The 14949-nt window shown below is 34.4% G+C and overlaps 1 protein-coding gene across 2 annotated transcripts in view; it reads left to right on the top strand.

Annotated features, from left to right (window-relative positions):
• Positions 1-6319: 6319 nt before the first annotated feature.
• Positions 6320-14949, top strand: part of LOC143062765 (DNA replication licensing factor MCM6-like) — a 35686-nt gene continuing 27056 nt past the window's right edge. The window contains exons 1-3 of one of the 2 annotated variants that reach the window (XM_076234541.1): positions 6320-6479; positions 13346-13489; positions 14457-14567. In XM_076234541.1, the coding sequence (XP_076090656.1) occupies positions 6388-6479; positions 13346-13489; positions 14457-14567 (347 nt within the window). In that variant the 5' untranslated portion in view covers positions 6320-6387. Of the gene's footprint in view, positions 6480-13345; positions 13490-14456; positions 14568-14794; positions 14808-14949 lie in introns of those variants that run through there. The other variant, XM_076234542.1, reaches the window with a different exon arrangement.

Here is a 14949-nt window from a genome sequence, read left to right on the forward strand (position 1 = left end):
AAAACCTTTGTATCAATGAAACCATTTATCAAAGTTTTAAATTAATTTGTGGTGACGAAATCCTTTGCTTAATAATTTGATAGTTGTTCACAAATAATTTTCATTCGAATACAAAAAGGCGACTACATGCAGACAAGAGCATGGCGCACAAGCTGTAAAAAATACATATACCACAGAAATGGGCCAAAGGAACATAGCCGTCCATAAAGAGAATTAGATTTGCGAAATAGAATTAACAAAAATATATCACTTTTGTCGTAAATTCTTGTATACATTTTCTCATGAAACTGAAATAAACAAATCTAGAATCGAACAATTATTGCTGTTCTAATCAAATTTATTTAAAGTAAGTTCCCTTGGATATAAATTTCTACAGAAATATATAATAAAAATCTTGAATTTTTTAAAGCAAAAATATCATTATGGTAACGGTAGTTGTTTAATGCATCATAATGTTACTTATACGGATCTTAACTGAGTTCGGCCATTAACTGTGATTCATAACAAAACAGGGACTAGTCTGTTATTTAAGGGACACGATTTGTGCCCATTTGAATGCCTTCAACCTGTCTATAAACTACATGTGTTGCTAAAACGTACATACCGTTTCGATCCCTAACATCACTGAAGAGACATTTATTGTCGAAATCCGGATCTGGTGTACAAAAATATATTAACACCTTATGTTTGTGGCATAACATCGTGACCACAAGTTAATTGTTTTCTGTTTAGTATTAAATTTATATTAAGATCCATTCTGTTACATCTTGTGATCAATTTTATTTGGCAATCGCCAATGGCAGTCAGCAGGGTTAAAGAACATCAGTTGTTCGACCTGTTAGTCAAATGCGTTTTGTTTAAATATACTTCTTCACTTTTTTGGTCTTTTGGAAAATGTTGTCTGTGCTGTATTTAGACCCTTCTACAACGAAATTTGTTTACATGCACACGTATAAAAATTGCGGTTTTTATCCAACGCAATCATATGTTTGAACGTAGTTTTCAATTTAGACTCGTTTATTTTTTTCGTTTGGGCTTGTATCATATTTTCCCCTCCGGTTTATATGATCCGTTCATCCTATATTGACTCTTAAAATCCAAGAGTCTATCTAAAAATGAGGGTTCATTTTATATGGCCTTCCAAATACCGTTTCGATCCCTAACATCACTGAAGAGACATTTATTGTCGAAATCCGGATCTGGTGTACAAAAAAATATTAACACCTTATGTTTGTGGCATAACATCGTGGCCACAAGTTAATTGTTTTCTGTTTAGTATTAAATTCATATTAAGATCCATTTTGTTACATCTTGTGATCAATTTTATTTGGCAATCGCCAGTGGCAGTCAGCAGGGTTAAAGAACATCAGTTGTTCGACCTGTTAGTCAAATGCGTTTTGTTTAAATATACTTCTTCACTTTTTTGGTCTTTTGGAAAATGTTGTTTGTGCTGTTTTACATGCACACGTATAAAAATTGCAGTTTTTATCCAACGCAATCATAGGTTTGAACGTAGTTTTCAATTTAGACTCGTTTAAAAATCAACGGTCTGATCTATAAAAAAAAAACGCAAAACGAAAAATACTTATGAACCACATAAACAGGCGACAACCACTGAACATCAGATTCCTGACTTGGGACAGGTGCAAACAATTGCAGTTGGGTTAAACGTTTTAATGGTAACAAATCTTCTTCCTTTTCTGAAACAATAGTATTACAGTCAACATAGAATTAAGACACACTATAAAATATCAATTGGAATGACTTAACTCAATCAAAAACATTCCTTTGTCGTTACAGAAGAAGGCTTTAACCCCGCCACATTATGTATGTATGTGCCTGTCCCAAGCCAGGAGCCTGTAATTCAGTGGTTGTCGTTTGTTTGTGTGTTTCATGTTTGTTTTTCGTTCATTTTTTTTTATATAAATAAGGCCGTTAGTTTTGCTCGTTTGAATATTTTTACATTGTCATTTCGGGGCCTTTTAAAGCTGACTATGCGGTATGGGCTTTGTTCATTGTGGAAGGCCGTATACGGTGACCTATATTTGTTAATTTCTGTGTCATTTTGGTCTCTTGTGGAGAGTTGTCTCATTGGCAATAATACCACATCTTCTTTTTTTTATATATATATGTATATGCGTTTCAGCAAATACATCTGCAATCGTTGTCTTTTTTTTTTAAATTACCCTGTAGTCGAATAAGAGAAGTTTTGGGTATTAAGAGTGTATGGAAGTGTAATATTCGGAGTCGAAAAGTCATAATTTTGAGCCATCTATAGCCGACTATGCAGTATAGGCTTTGGTCATTGTTGAAGGCAGTATACGGTGACCTACAGCTGTTAATTTCTGAGTCATTTGTTCTCTTGTAGAGAGTTGTCTCGCTAACAAACATACCACTTTTTTTTATATTGAAGGGTATTATCTGGAGTTTAGATAGCCAATTTATAGAAGAAACCTTCAAAGGTTTCGAGGAGGCCTTTTAGCTGAGATACGCACGTGACATGATTAATCACTTCAAGTTCGGCTCTGTGTAGATTACGACTTTGAGGGTATACGTAAAAAGCGTTTTAAATTTGAAAATTTAACTGTCCCGAGTATCGTATTACACTTGATGCAGTGGTAGAATCTACATGTAACGGCAAAAATAGTTGACAAATGAATAAGTTCACCGGATGTTATTCAGCATCATCCTACACATGTTTTCTAGAAGCCTTATAACATAAGATAAGATAAGATATTTTTATTCCAATTAAAGGGCCCATGAAGAACAAAGTATCGTCAATGATTTCGAGAAAGTTTAGGAAAGGCATACAGTAAACCAAAGTAAGACACTCTAAAGCAGTTCGATGATTATACAAAATATTGTGTAACAGGAACAATTCTGCTGGAGATTCGGGGATGCGGACCACAACTTGTTCTGGTTTGTGAACTGATGGGTACGGAAACGACGGATGCCTAATGTGAAAGCGCTATAATATATCTAAGTAAATGAAAACCAAAAAACTGAAAACAATATATAATTTAATCATCAATGTACAACTGTTATTATGATAAGTCAAACGCATGTAGAAATGGAGCATTCAAATACTTCAAATAACCTGTATTAAGAAGGCATGTAGCAGATGCACTAATCTATAGGGTAAAGTTGGAAATTTACTTAATAATTTCAAGGCACTGGCTACGGTTACTTAAGAATTGAATGCTTCTTTTTGTAACTTCATTGGGGTGTAAAAGCGTTGACCGAAGTACATTTTGTATGAAGCGCGGAAGCGCTTCATACTAAAAATGTGAGCACGGTCAACGCTTTTACAACCCTATGAAGTTACAAAAAGAAGTATTCAATACTTATAATTACATTTTTTTAGCAATGATCATGAAAACACGAATTTTATTATTGTTTTATTTGTTAACCTGTGTACTTTATTATGGGACCACGTGTTATCATGAATGAAAAGTTTTATTGAGCAATGCAATTGCTTACGGAATAACACGCGATGTGCAGTTAGCCAATCAGAATAAAGTATCATAATGAAACATACATCTAATGTAATTATATGGAAATGTAACAATAATAAAAATATTATTGTTACATTGTAGACTAAATGCCGGAATGCATGGTTGGGTAAGGACCTGTTTAATTACGAATGTAACAATAATTATTGAGGCTACGGTTACATTGCGTTATTGTTACATGAAAAAAAGCAATGTACGATGGGACTAGTAGTATGTACTAAATGATAAAAGTTGAGGACATTTATTACATACATTTATAACATACAATTTATTTACTGTAATTTTTTATTTACAATGACAATTTCTACAAATCCAGTAAGTTGTTTTTAAAGTCCGACACATTTTTGATGAACGAAATTACGTCCTCCACATATAATATACGTACACGTACATACAGAATTTCTTAGTATTTAAGTTACAGTTAGCAAACTTTGCTTTTGATTATCAATTTGCGTCAAGTTATAAAGCTGTATGAAATGTATGTCTTGATATTGTTTCAGTTTCGTTTAAAACGCATCCCAAGTTTTATTTTTTTCACCATAAACTAAATTGGTCCAAAGTATAATGACAGTAATAAGAGTAGGTGTGCAGTTAAATACTTTTAAAAAGTGAAACCATTGAACTATATTTTTCGCCTTAATTTGACAGTCACACTCCTAATCTTGAGTAGTATCTTTAAGAACATCAAAACCATTAATACGTAGTAAAACTATTCAAGTTGTACACCATTTGTTGAATAATAATATTTATTATTTATCAGTATTAAATTACAAGTATTGTTTAGTACATATGAAAGAATGAAGCAATACAACTATAGAAGATTTAAGTTTAATCAATCTAGCGTACATTGCTGTTTTTCATGTAACAATAACGTAATGTAACCGTAGCCTCGGTAATTATTGTTACATTTGAAATTAATCGGTTCCTCACCCAACTTTGCATTCCGGCAATTAGTCTCCAATGTAACAATAATATTTTTTATTATTGTTACATTTCCATGTAACCGTAGCCAGTGCCTAATTTCAAATCAGTTATCTAAAATATATAAGTTTCTCGCAGACTGAGGTAATCAAAGGATTTGCGACGATGCAAATATTAAACTTTACAATATAAATAAATATCTTTTACCAATGAATTCAAATAACGAAAGCTATGTAATTTAACAAATATATACTGAATAAGTTTCATACAAATTATCAAATAAAAAAATATGAAATTTATAGTAGACAATAGACAATAGACAATATTTTATTGGCACAAACGCATTTACAATAAATGGTAATGACCGAATGGATAAACAATTTGCTATACATGGTAGTAAAATACAAACAATTATATATATATGTGTGTGAATAAACGATTAAAGGTATAATGAAAATCTATTACAATAGATTACTTCTTGCATTTAAACAATTTGTTACGAAAGAGGAAGATAATTTTAGTGCCGTATAAGGTGTATTATTAAGTATAAGATTTATTTTATTATTATCGCACAATGTGGATATACTTTTTCCTGTAATTTTGAACATTTTTAATACAAAAGTCTCTCTAATACTGGAGTAACCTCTGCAGTGTAGCAGCATGTGCTGTTCATTTTCAATTTCGCCACTTTTACAGATTTCACAAATTCTTTGATCTCTGGGCACTTTTAAATATCTTCCTCTTTCAATGGCAAGGTTATGAGCACTAACTCTTAATTTACATAATGATGATCGATCTGATCTATTTTTTAAAGCATCAACATAACCTGCCCGTTCACTCATTTTGTAAACACTTTGGAAAAATGTTAATTTTGGAGATGCTGAAATATTTGCATGTTGTTCCTGAAAACCCTGGTCAATTAGTCTTTGTTTTATAAAACCAAAAAGGGGTTTAATAGTAAGGTTATCATTTGACAAATAAGATAAACCTAAGTTTTGAATAATAATATTTAACCTTTTAACCCATGGGTTGCTTTTTTTTTGTAGCATTATATATTTGGTGAACTAAACTTCCTTCTGAAGTGATTAAATGGTCCCAGAATTTAATGCAAGATAACATTATCCTATTTTTCAATGGTAGTCTTGCAAGTTTGGAACGACATGCATCATTCGAGGCCTTACAGTACTCCCAAGATTTCTTTAATAAATTTTATATGCAACTTTTCATAGGCATCACTGTCTTTAAATGTCGAAATAATCCCCCAGATTTCGCTACAATAAAGGAGAATAGGGGCTACTAAGGAATCAAAAAGTTTTTCCAGAAGTTTACAAGGGTTATCTAATCCTATTGTTTTCTTTATTTTAAAATATGCTTAAACAAGGGAAATAACAATGTATAGTTTAAACAAGGGAAATAACAATGACATAATAATCCTCACTGCCACAATTGTTTCAGAATGAAACATTTTTTTTTATCAGCAGACCGTTTTAAAAAAAATATATAGTTATACTACTCCATATCTTAATCTCAGAACAATTGAGAACGGATCTGAGAACAACACTGTATGACAGGCCTGCGTGACATTCGAGATATATACAGAGCCTATTTAACCTATCTATGTCTTCATGCTTTATTTTTCTATTCAATAATACTTATATAAAATTTTAACGGTGCATCAGACGTTTATTTGGCTGTCTGTTAAAAAAATCATATGTATATTCAAGGAATATACAATTCCTTAATTCAGCTCTAAGACGACAAGTCTTTTAGAAAAGCTACTACTTGTCAACTGTTTTTGCCGTTACAACTACACGAATAGACCAAAGATAATCCGAATGCACAAAGGTAGACTATTCAATTATTTATCAAATCATGTGACATTTACCACGTGGATCTTTGGCGGGAAAAACCTTCATTGTTGTATACATTCATTGCAAGAAACGTACAGGAAGCCATGGATGTTGCAGAGCAGGCCGTCGTGACAAATCAAGTTAAAGATCAGATTGGAGAAAGATGTCAAAAACTCTTTCAAGACTTTCTAGAGGAGTATGACTTCTTAATTTTGAAAAATATGATAATGAAACCGTATAAGTTTTCTATAATTTTCTCAGTCTGAAGGCCATAAACTTGGCGTAATGCGCATCAACACCAAAAAAAAACCCGGATTGGTATTGTTTACATCACAACATCTTGTCTGGTGCTAAAAAGTCTTTCCTATACCTATGTCAGCACCCTGAATCTGAATAAGTACGTTGCAGGGCCAGTATATGGCATCAGTGGCAACGGGAGAGAGACGCTGGAAAATTAGTCCAACGTTGTGAGAGCAACCGAAGTTTTAAAGCTCTCAATTGTCTTAGCACGCACGAGATTGTCTGGTAGTCTATTCCATTCGGGTATGGTTCTTACAAAGAATGACTGTTTATATTGCTCGGATTTGCTAGGTGGAATTTTGAAGCACCGGCTGTTGTTTTGAGCAAATTTGTCTACAATGTTTGTTGTTTTATAGTCACTAAATTGTTTTGATTTAATTTGTCGTTTTGGTCTCTCTTTGACTAATACTGAGTCTTGTGGTATAGCTGGTACCAACTCCCCGGCCACCTTGTAGAGAAAAGTTAATCTACTGTGACGACGTCTGTTTTCCAGTGTTGGAAGTTTTAGTTCATTCATAAGTCTCCTTATACTACCTTCCTCTCTGCTTGTGTAATCCCCACTGATGAAACGCACTGCTTGTCTCTGTACTCGTTCAAGTGCATTAATGTCCTTGATTAAGTAAGGATCCCAGACTATGGACGCATATTCTAGAAGTGACCAGATTAGTCCTTTATACGCCTGTTTCCTTCAATCCTTAGGACAGTGGCGGAGGTTTCGTCGCAAGAAGCCTAGAGTGGAATTGGCTTTCTTCACGGTTTTGGCGATGTGGGCGCCTCACCTCAGATAATCTGAGATTATTACACTGAGATACGGATTTTGTTGTACCTGTTGCAGGATGTGATTGTCCAGTTTATAAAAATGAGATGATTTGTTGTTGACGCTCATCACGTAACATTTTTTGCCATTAAATCTCATACCCCATTTTTAGGCCCATTCTTCCAACGATACAAGGTCGTTTTGTAGTAGTTGGTGGTCCTGTTGTGTTTGGACTTTCCTATATATAGTAGGCAATCATCTGCGAATAGTCTGACTTGAGATTTGACAGTTTCAGGTAAGTCATTAATGTGACATAGGAACAGAGCGGTCCTAATACCGTGCCTTGAGGTACTGATGCTCAGAATTTTTGCCATCTACCAAGACTCTCATAGATTGTTGTGTCAGGAACATGTTGAGCCAATCTAGTTGCCATAACTTTCAAGTTTGGCTAACAGTCTTTTGTGTGGGACCGTATCGAAGGCTTTAGAGAAATCTAGTATTACTATATCAGTCTGCAGGCCTTTGTCATGAAGTTGGAATAAATCGTTCATCGTTGTTAGAAGCTGTGTTTCACAGGAGAAACCTGAACGGAAGCCATGCTGGAGAGATGCGAGTATGTTGTTCCTTTCTAGGTGTGTCAGGATGTGTTTACATATAATATGCTCAAGCAGCTTGCAGGTAAGAGAAACAAGTCTATAGTTCTCTGGTGTGTTTATATTTCCTTTTTTAAATACAGGAGTGATATTTGCATTTAACCAATTAGTAGGTAGAGTGCCAGAGTTTATGGATTGCTGGAAGATGTGTCGCAGCCCAGGTGCTAGTTGTTTAGAGCAGTTTTTCAGGACAATGTTTGGTAAATTGTCTGGTCGAATGGCTTTAAATGGCTTTATATTCTTCAAGAGTTTTTCGACTCCATCTGTTGTTATTTTTAGCGGTGGTATTGATTTGCCAACTTTCTTATCTATCTTTGGTGTTGCATTTAGAGTGTCTTTTGTAAAAACTGATTCAAATTGTTTAAAAAGAATATTAACCCTTTCAACGCTACACAAAAAAATAGAAAAATGGCTGCTGCTGCTGCATTTTTTTTTGTGTTCATTCATTAGAACAGTATATTCCTTTTCTGACTGCTGTATCTTTTTATGCCCCATTTATGGGCATTATGTTTTCTGGTCTGTGCGTCCGTTTGTCTGTCCCGCTTCAGGTTAAAGTTTTTGGTCGAGGTAGTTTTTGATGAAGTTGAAGTCTAATCAACTTGAAACTTAGTACATATGTTCTGTATGATATGATCTTTCTAATTTTAATTCCAAATTAGAGATTTAACCCCATTTTCACGGTCCACTGAACATAGAAAATGATAGTGCGGATGGGGCATCCGTGTACTGGGGACACATTCTTGTTTATTATAAGAGATACAGAGAAAGTTATTGCATGATAAATTCTTAGGAGAGTATGAACTGTAATGTTGGGCAGTTATTTCAGTAAAATTTTTTATCAGGTTACCTTCATTTTCAGGTAATTAGCAGGTAACAGGTGTAATTTATTACATTTGTGTTGAATTTGGAATAAAAACTACTTTTAGTCTTAAACTATTTTGTTTTATCTGCCATATAATAAAGAAGACACCAGTTGCTCGATTCTGTAGCGTATTGCACCATACACAACGTATTATGTAATCGTGGCACAAATAAGTGGCTACGCCCTCAAAATTTTCAGTCAACATCCGTTTTCCCCCCCTTTTTCTACGTCTCGTAATGATAGATCAAATCATATTTCCCACTCGAATTGAATGTAATAAACAGATTGAGATAACAAGAAACCTTTTATCTAAGGCCAAAAAAAAATATATGTCTTGTTTCCTGTTTCCCGACCGACCCTGACTCAAACCCCCGACCCTAGATCTTTTTATTCAAATCCGAAAAAAAATCGTTTCCGGTCCGATCCAGATCCGTATTTTACTATGCCCAAACAATCAAAATGGCTGCTCCCAGCACAAATGTGCTACAATTAAGGTTTAAAAAATGTCAGCACTGGGAGGATTATTCAATTAAAGCTTCTTTAAAGCCAATTAAGGGATTAAATCATTTTGAGGTACAGGACCCTAACCAAACATGACATTTAACCACCTGCAAAAAAAAAAAAAAAAAAAAAATATCCCGACCTACGGACCCTGATTTATTTGCCTTGGAAGCAGGAAACAGACATTTATTTTTTTTTGGCCTAATCCTCGTTGTCAGTTTCGCCTTAGAAATGCTGAAATATTTCCATATTTACAGCTTCGTTTCCGATTTCCGCCACAAAAAATATTTGTTTTTATTTTCCTTCAATTTTCCTTCTACTGCATGATTTTACAATAAAAATTGTCGGGATTTCAAGCACAAATGAGACCTTGTACATCCTCGATTCATACGAGGAATAATTAGAGAGGACCCGAATGAAAACCGAATGGTTTAGGAGTCCTTATGCCGCGAATAGCATTGGCGTACGGCGTATGTCATTGCAGCATATGCCGTGTATAGCGTTGAAAGGGTTAGCTTTCTCCTTGTTGTCGTTTACAAGTGCTCCATTGTTTCATTCCTGGTATGCCAATGTTTTCCTGTCGTCTGGAATTAACATAACGCCAGAATGGTTTTGTGTTGTTTTCTTGTAGACCTTGGTAAATGGTGTTGTTGATATAATTGATCTTTGCTTTCTTAAATTCTTTTTTGCACTTTTTTTGGAAGCTCTTGTAGTCATTCTACTGTTTAGATCTTTTAGCATGCTTATATAGTCTTATTTTGCGTTTTAACATCCGGCTTAGATTTCTGTTAAGCCATGGCAACGATTTTCTAGATGTGCATACCTTTGACGGGGTGTATTTGTCAATAATTGTGAATACAGTGGTGGTGAAGGTTGACCATAGTTCCTCTACTGGAGTGGCGATTTGGGATTCCATAGTGGTTGAAAGTTGTTCCATTTCTGTGTAGATCGAGTCCCAATCGGCTTTGTTGAACATGTATTTTTTATGCTTTGACTGTTTGATATAGTATGGAATTATGTCAAAGTCTGTGACTACCATGGCATGATCACTAATACCAGGTTGAAGATATGGGCCAACCTTAAAAATATGTTTGTTTGCAGTTTTCCGACTGTACCTTCAGACTGAAGGGTCAGTAGGTAGGAAAAATATTTTATTTTATCAGCCAAAATACAGTTTAAACAAGCAGTTACACTAAACCAAGTTTCTTGTGAAGAAAAAAAACATTTTAAAACAACAAACACTGGACATGCTGAAAACCAACATCAAATGAACAGGCATTTTCAGATAAAAAACTTTTTAACCAAAACTGAAACTTTAACAGTGTCATTATCCAATTTATGACATAAAATATGGTATAATTATTAAATACTGGAACACTTATAAACAAGGAATGTCATTATGACTAGAACTGTTTTAAAGAAATATATTCAGACATGTATGCTTCTTGACTAGAATGTTTTCATGAGTAGAGTATTTTCATCAGAAAAATGTAGATATTAAAATTTATAAGACAATGCATTAAAGAGTGTATTTTTAATAAAAAAAAAAATAACCATTGAATCTTCCTCAATTGAAAAAAAGGCAACTTGAAAAAAAAGTATTAAGACATTCGACTGTTTTCATATTTCTAACAATATTTAATTATATGTGATAAGGTTATATTTTTGCCAGGCTTTAATGAAAACCAAAGAAATCTAAAGTTTGGGGTGAAATCCATAGCACCCCATTAAAAGTAAATGGTCTGTACTGAAATGTTTTTAATGCATAAAAAAAATTGGCAGCATAGCTCCTAAGGACATGTTTTAATTGAATTCACACAGGCCACACAGTTTGGGTATATTTAATATTGTAAGAAAGAGAATAATTGCAATGAGTGGGGCAGCCCCCCTTATCCTAAAGGAGCATACTCATTGCAATCGAAGATAGATTTAATATAGAGAGAGTATATTTATTTTTCAAGCTAACCATTCATTTTCTCTACATCTTTGTGTAGTTAGGGTTGCTTCTTATTGATTTGGCATGATCTATATCCATTAACATTTCAAATGAGCCCTTCCTCCGTACACTGAGGCGTGTTTACAGATATCCATGAAGATTTAAGTCACGGAGGAGTGGTTTCATCTTTGTCGTCTTCACAACCATTTGTAGAAAATATGCCATACCTCAAGCTGCTGTCGAATTATTTAACCACTGAAATTGGTTCCATAAAGTCAGGCTCCACAGATTCTGTACCCGATTTGTTTGAGACAGAAATTATGGTTATCGTGTCAGTTATGAATATCCGCTGCATCATCGTCAATGATATCATCACACATCATTACATGTGCCTGAATCTGTATAAACAGTTTACTAATAAACTTTTTTGTTTGTAATTTGTCTTAAAATTGACACGAGACGACAGCGTAAAGTACTCCTCCGTGACTTCATGGATACCTGTAAACAATTTCCATGTGCTTTATCATTAAATGGTCACATGAACGCTTGACAGGAAGCTAAGAAAAACCGAACTTGATATGCGTAATTGACCCAGACTTTAAATCATTTCCGGAAAGGACCCAAAGTTCCGGATCGCGTCAATAGAAGTATTAAAAAAAATTTCTTCAAATTTAAAGCAATAAAATTTTCACAGTCGGGAGGATTTTCAAGGGTCGGTCGGTAAACTGCAAACAAACAATATTTTAATTTAAGCCTTACATAATGATGGATTATTAGTGAAAACAAGGTCTAGTAAATTATTGTATCTAGTTGGTTCTCTTTGTACTTGAGTAAGCCCAAGATCTATGGAGGTGTCTAAAAGTGCTTCTTGTACTTCACGGTCTTGTGCCCCTGGCTTAACTATGAGGGTGTCCCAATCGATGTCGGGGCAGTTGAAGTCCCCTGCTATGATCATTTGTTTATATTTATTACCGTCAGCAAGTTTGTTTGTTGACTCTTTAAGTTGGATAATGTCTTTCATATTACGGTGTGTAATTATAGTTATTTACTTTTTAAAATTCTTGTCTGGGGTCAGAGTTAGCGAAAATTTTGTTTGACCTGTCGGTCATGGGACAGACAAAGAAAGATTAATTGTCAGTCCTACAAAATTTTAGCCAGTCCTAAAAAAATCTGTCAATTTGATCCTAAAATAAAAATAATAACATATTTTATCCAAAAGTAACTTTATTTTTATTAGTTTTATTTTTCACAGCCACGGACAAATTATTATGCAGGACCAGTTCTGATCTTTTGATTGTTCTTAATTAAAGTCATTTTCTATATCCATTATATATTTCATCATCTGAATCATTTTTAATCATTTTTTCAGTATTTGTTATCTCCATCTAAGATTTCAATCGCCGATTGTTTGCCATGAACAAATTTAGCAGGCCACGTGTAGATCGACACTTTGGTTTCCATAGGTTTCAGTTTGTTTATATCAGGAAACCAGTACTGGATATAAGTAGCAGGTACATCTGAAGACCGATGTTAACACATATTGGAATTAGTTGCGGTACAACTAATTACGGATAAAAAAGGCACTGCAACGGATGTTTTTACATCGGTCATGAGGACTGGCACTAGCTTTCAAAATACTGGTCCGAGCCTCATTTTGACAGATAGGACCGACATGACCGACCATTTTCGCGAACTCTGTGGGGTTTTATCAAGTGCAGAAGATGACAAAATAGACACACTTTGTTGCACAGTTTACATCATTTATTATGTTTACATCATCTATTATTGACATAATTGTGCAGATATCATGTCAATCAGTACAGTTCACTTAATTATGGAGGAGGAGCTTCTGAAAATTGTTCCATCCTTGGATTTATTTGTCATTGTCCTGTTGTCTGGAGGTCTGCATAGCAGAATCCAGTTGAGCTTTAAAAAGGGGGTAATGGGTAATTTTAGTGCAATGTTATCACCGTGTTTTACATGATGTTCAACATGTTTTTACTTTTTTATTTGACATTCTAAAATTCTAAAAGATAAGTATTGTTAATTTCAGATTTCAACTTGATGACCAACAGAAGTATTTATCAGAAGTCCAGGAATTAATAAGACCGGAAAGAAACACACTAACTGTTAGTTATGAAGATGTTGAGAAATTTAATCAGCAATTGGCTGTTACAATACTTGAAGAATACTACAGGTGAGATCATATTGAAAGATATTATACACAAATCTCTTTTTTAGCTCACCTGTCCCGAAGGGCCAAGTGAGCTTTTCTCATCACTTGGCGTCCGTCGTCGTCGTTAACTTTTTACATTTTGAACTTCTTCTAGAGAACCACTGAATGGAATGAAACCAAACATGGCATGAATGTTCCTTATGAGGTGCTGACCAAGTGTTGTTACTTTGTAGCCAATCCATTATCCAAGATGGTCGCCAGTGGGGGACTTAGTTTAACATAGGACCCTATGGGAAATTCATACAAATGACTTCTACTAGAGAACTACTGAATGGAATGAAACCAAACATGGCATAAATGTTCCTTATGAGGTGCTGACCAAGTGTTGTTACTTTGTAGCTGATCCATCATCCAAAATGGCCGCCAGCGGGGGACTTAGTTTAACATAGGACCCTATGGGAAATGCATACAAATGACATCTTTTAGAGAATCACTGAATGGAATGAAACCAAACATAGCATGAATGTTCCTTATGAGATGCTGACCAGCTGTTGTTACTTTGTCTCCGATCCATCATCCAAGATGGCTGCCAGTGGGGGACTTAGTTTAACATAGGACCCTATGGGAAATGCATACAAAAGTCTTCTTCTAGAGAACCAAGGAATTGAATAAAATCAAACATAGCATGAATAGTCCTTTCCTTATGAGGTGCTGGCCAAGTGTTGTTACTTTGTAGTCAAATTTTATCTGTTTTTATAGGATTTCAAAAACCCAAGTAGAATCAGGTGAGCGATACAGGCTCTTGAGAGCCTCTAGTTTGTTGGTTAAAATGAACAGCAAAACATTATATGCCTGATAACTTTGGTTAGTTTATTCCACCATGGCAATTGCAAGATACCATGTTAAATTATCTTGACCTATTAATCTTTACAGCTGCTTTTGTCCGATTGAAGCTGTTTGTTTATAATTTGTTTCTTTCTTCGTCTAGAGTTTATCCATATTTATGCAGAGCAGTCAGAAATTATGCCAAGGATTGGGGACAAATTCCACCTGCAAAAGAGTTCTATGTTAGTTTTACAGATGTGCCTACCAGACTAAAGTAAGTTCTCAATGTGCCTACCAGACTAAAGTAAGTTCTCAATGTGCCTACCCGACTAAAGTAAGTTTTCAATGTGCCTACCAGACTAAAGTAAGTTCTCAATGTGCCTACCAGACTAAAGTAATTTCTCAATGTGCCTACCAGACTAAAGTAAGTTCTCAATGTGCCTACCAGACTAAAGTAAGTTCTCAATGTGCCTACCAGACTAAAGTAAGTTCTCAATGTGCCTACCAGACTAAAGTAAGTTCTCATTTCATTTGCACATGTCTTTGTTTGGTTTAATAAAAAAGAAGGACTTTTGTTTAATTCATCAAAATCAGAATTGAGAAAAAAAAAGAATAACTTTAAATGTGATTTAATTTACTTAATTTAAAATGTTTAA

Source organism: Mytilus galloprovincialis, chromosome 2, assembly GCF_965363235.1.
Source record: "Mytilus galloprovincialis chromosome 2, xbMytGall1.hap1.1, whole genome shotgun sequence".
NCBI lineage: Eukaryota > Metazoa > Mollusca > Bivalvia > Mytilida > Mytilidae > Mytilus > Mytilus galloprovincialis.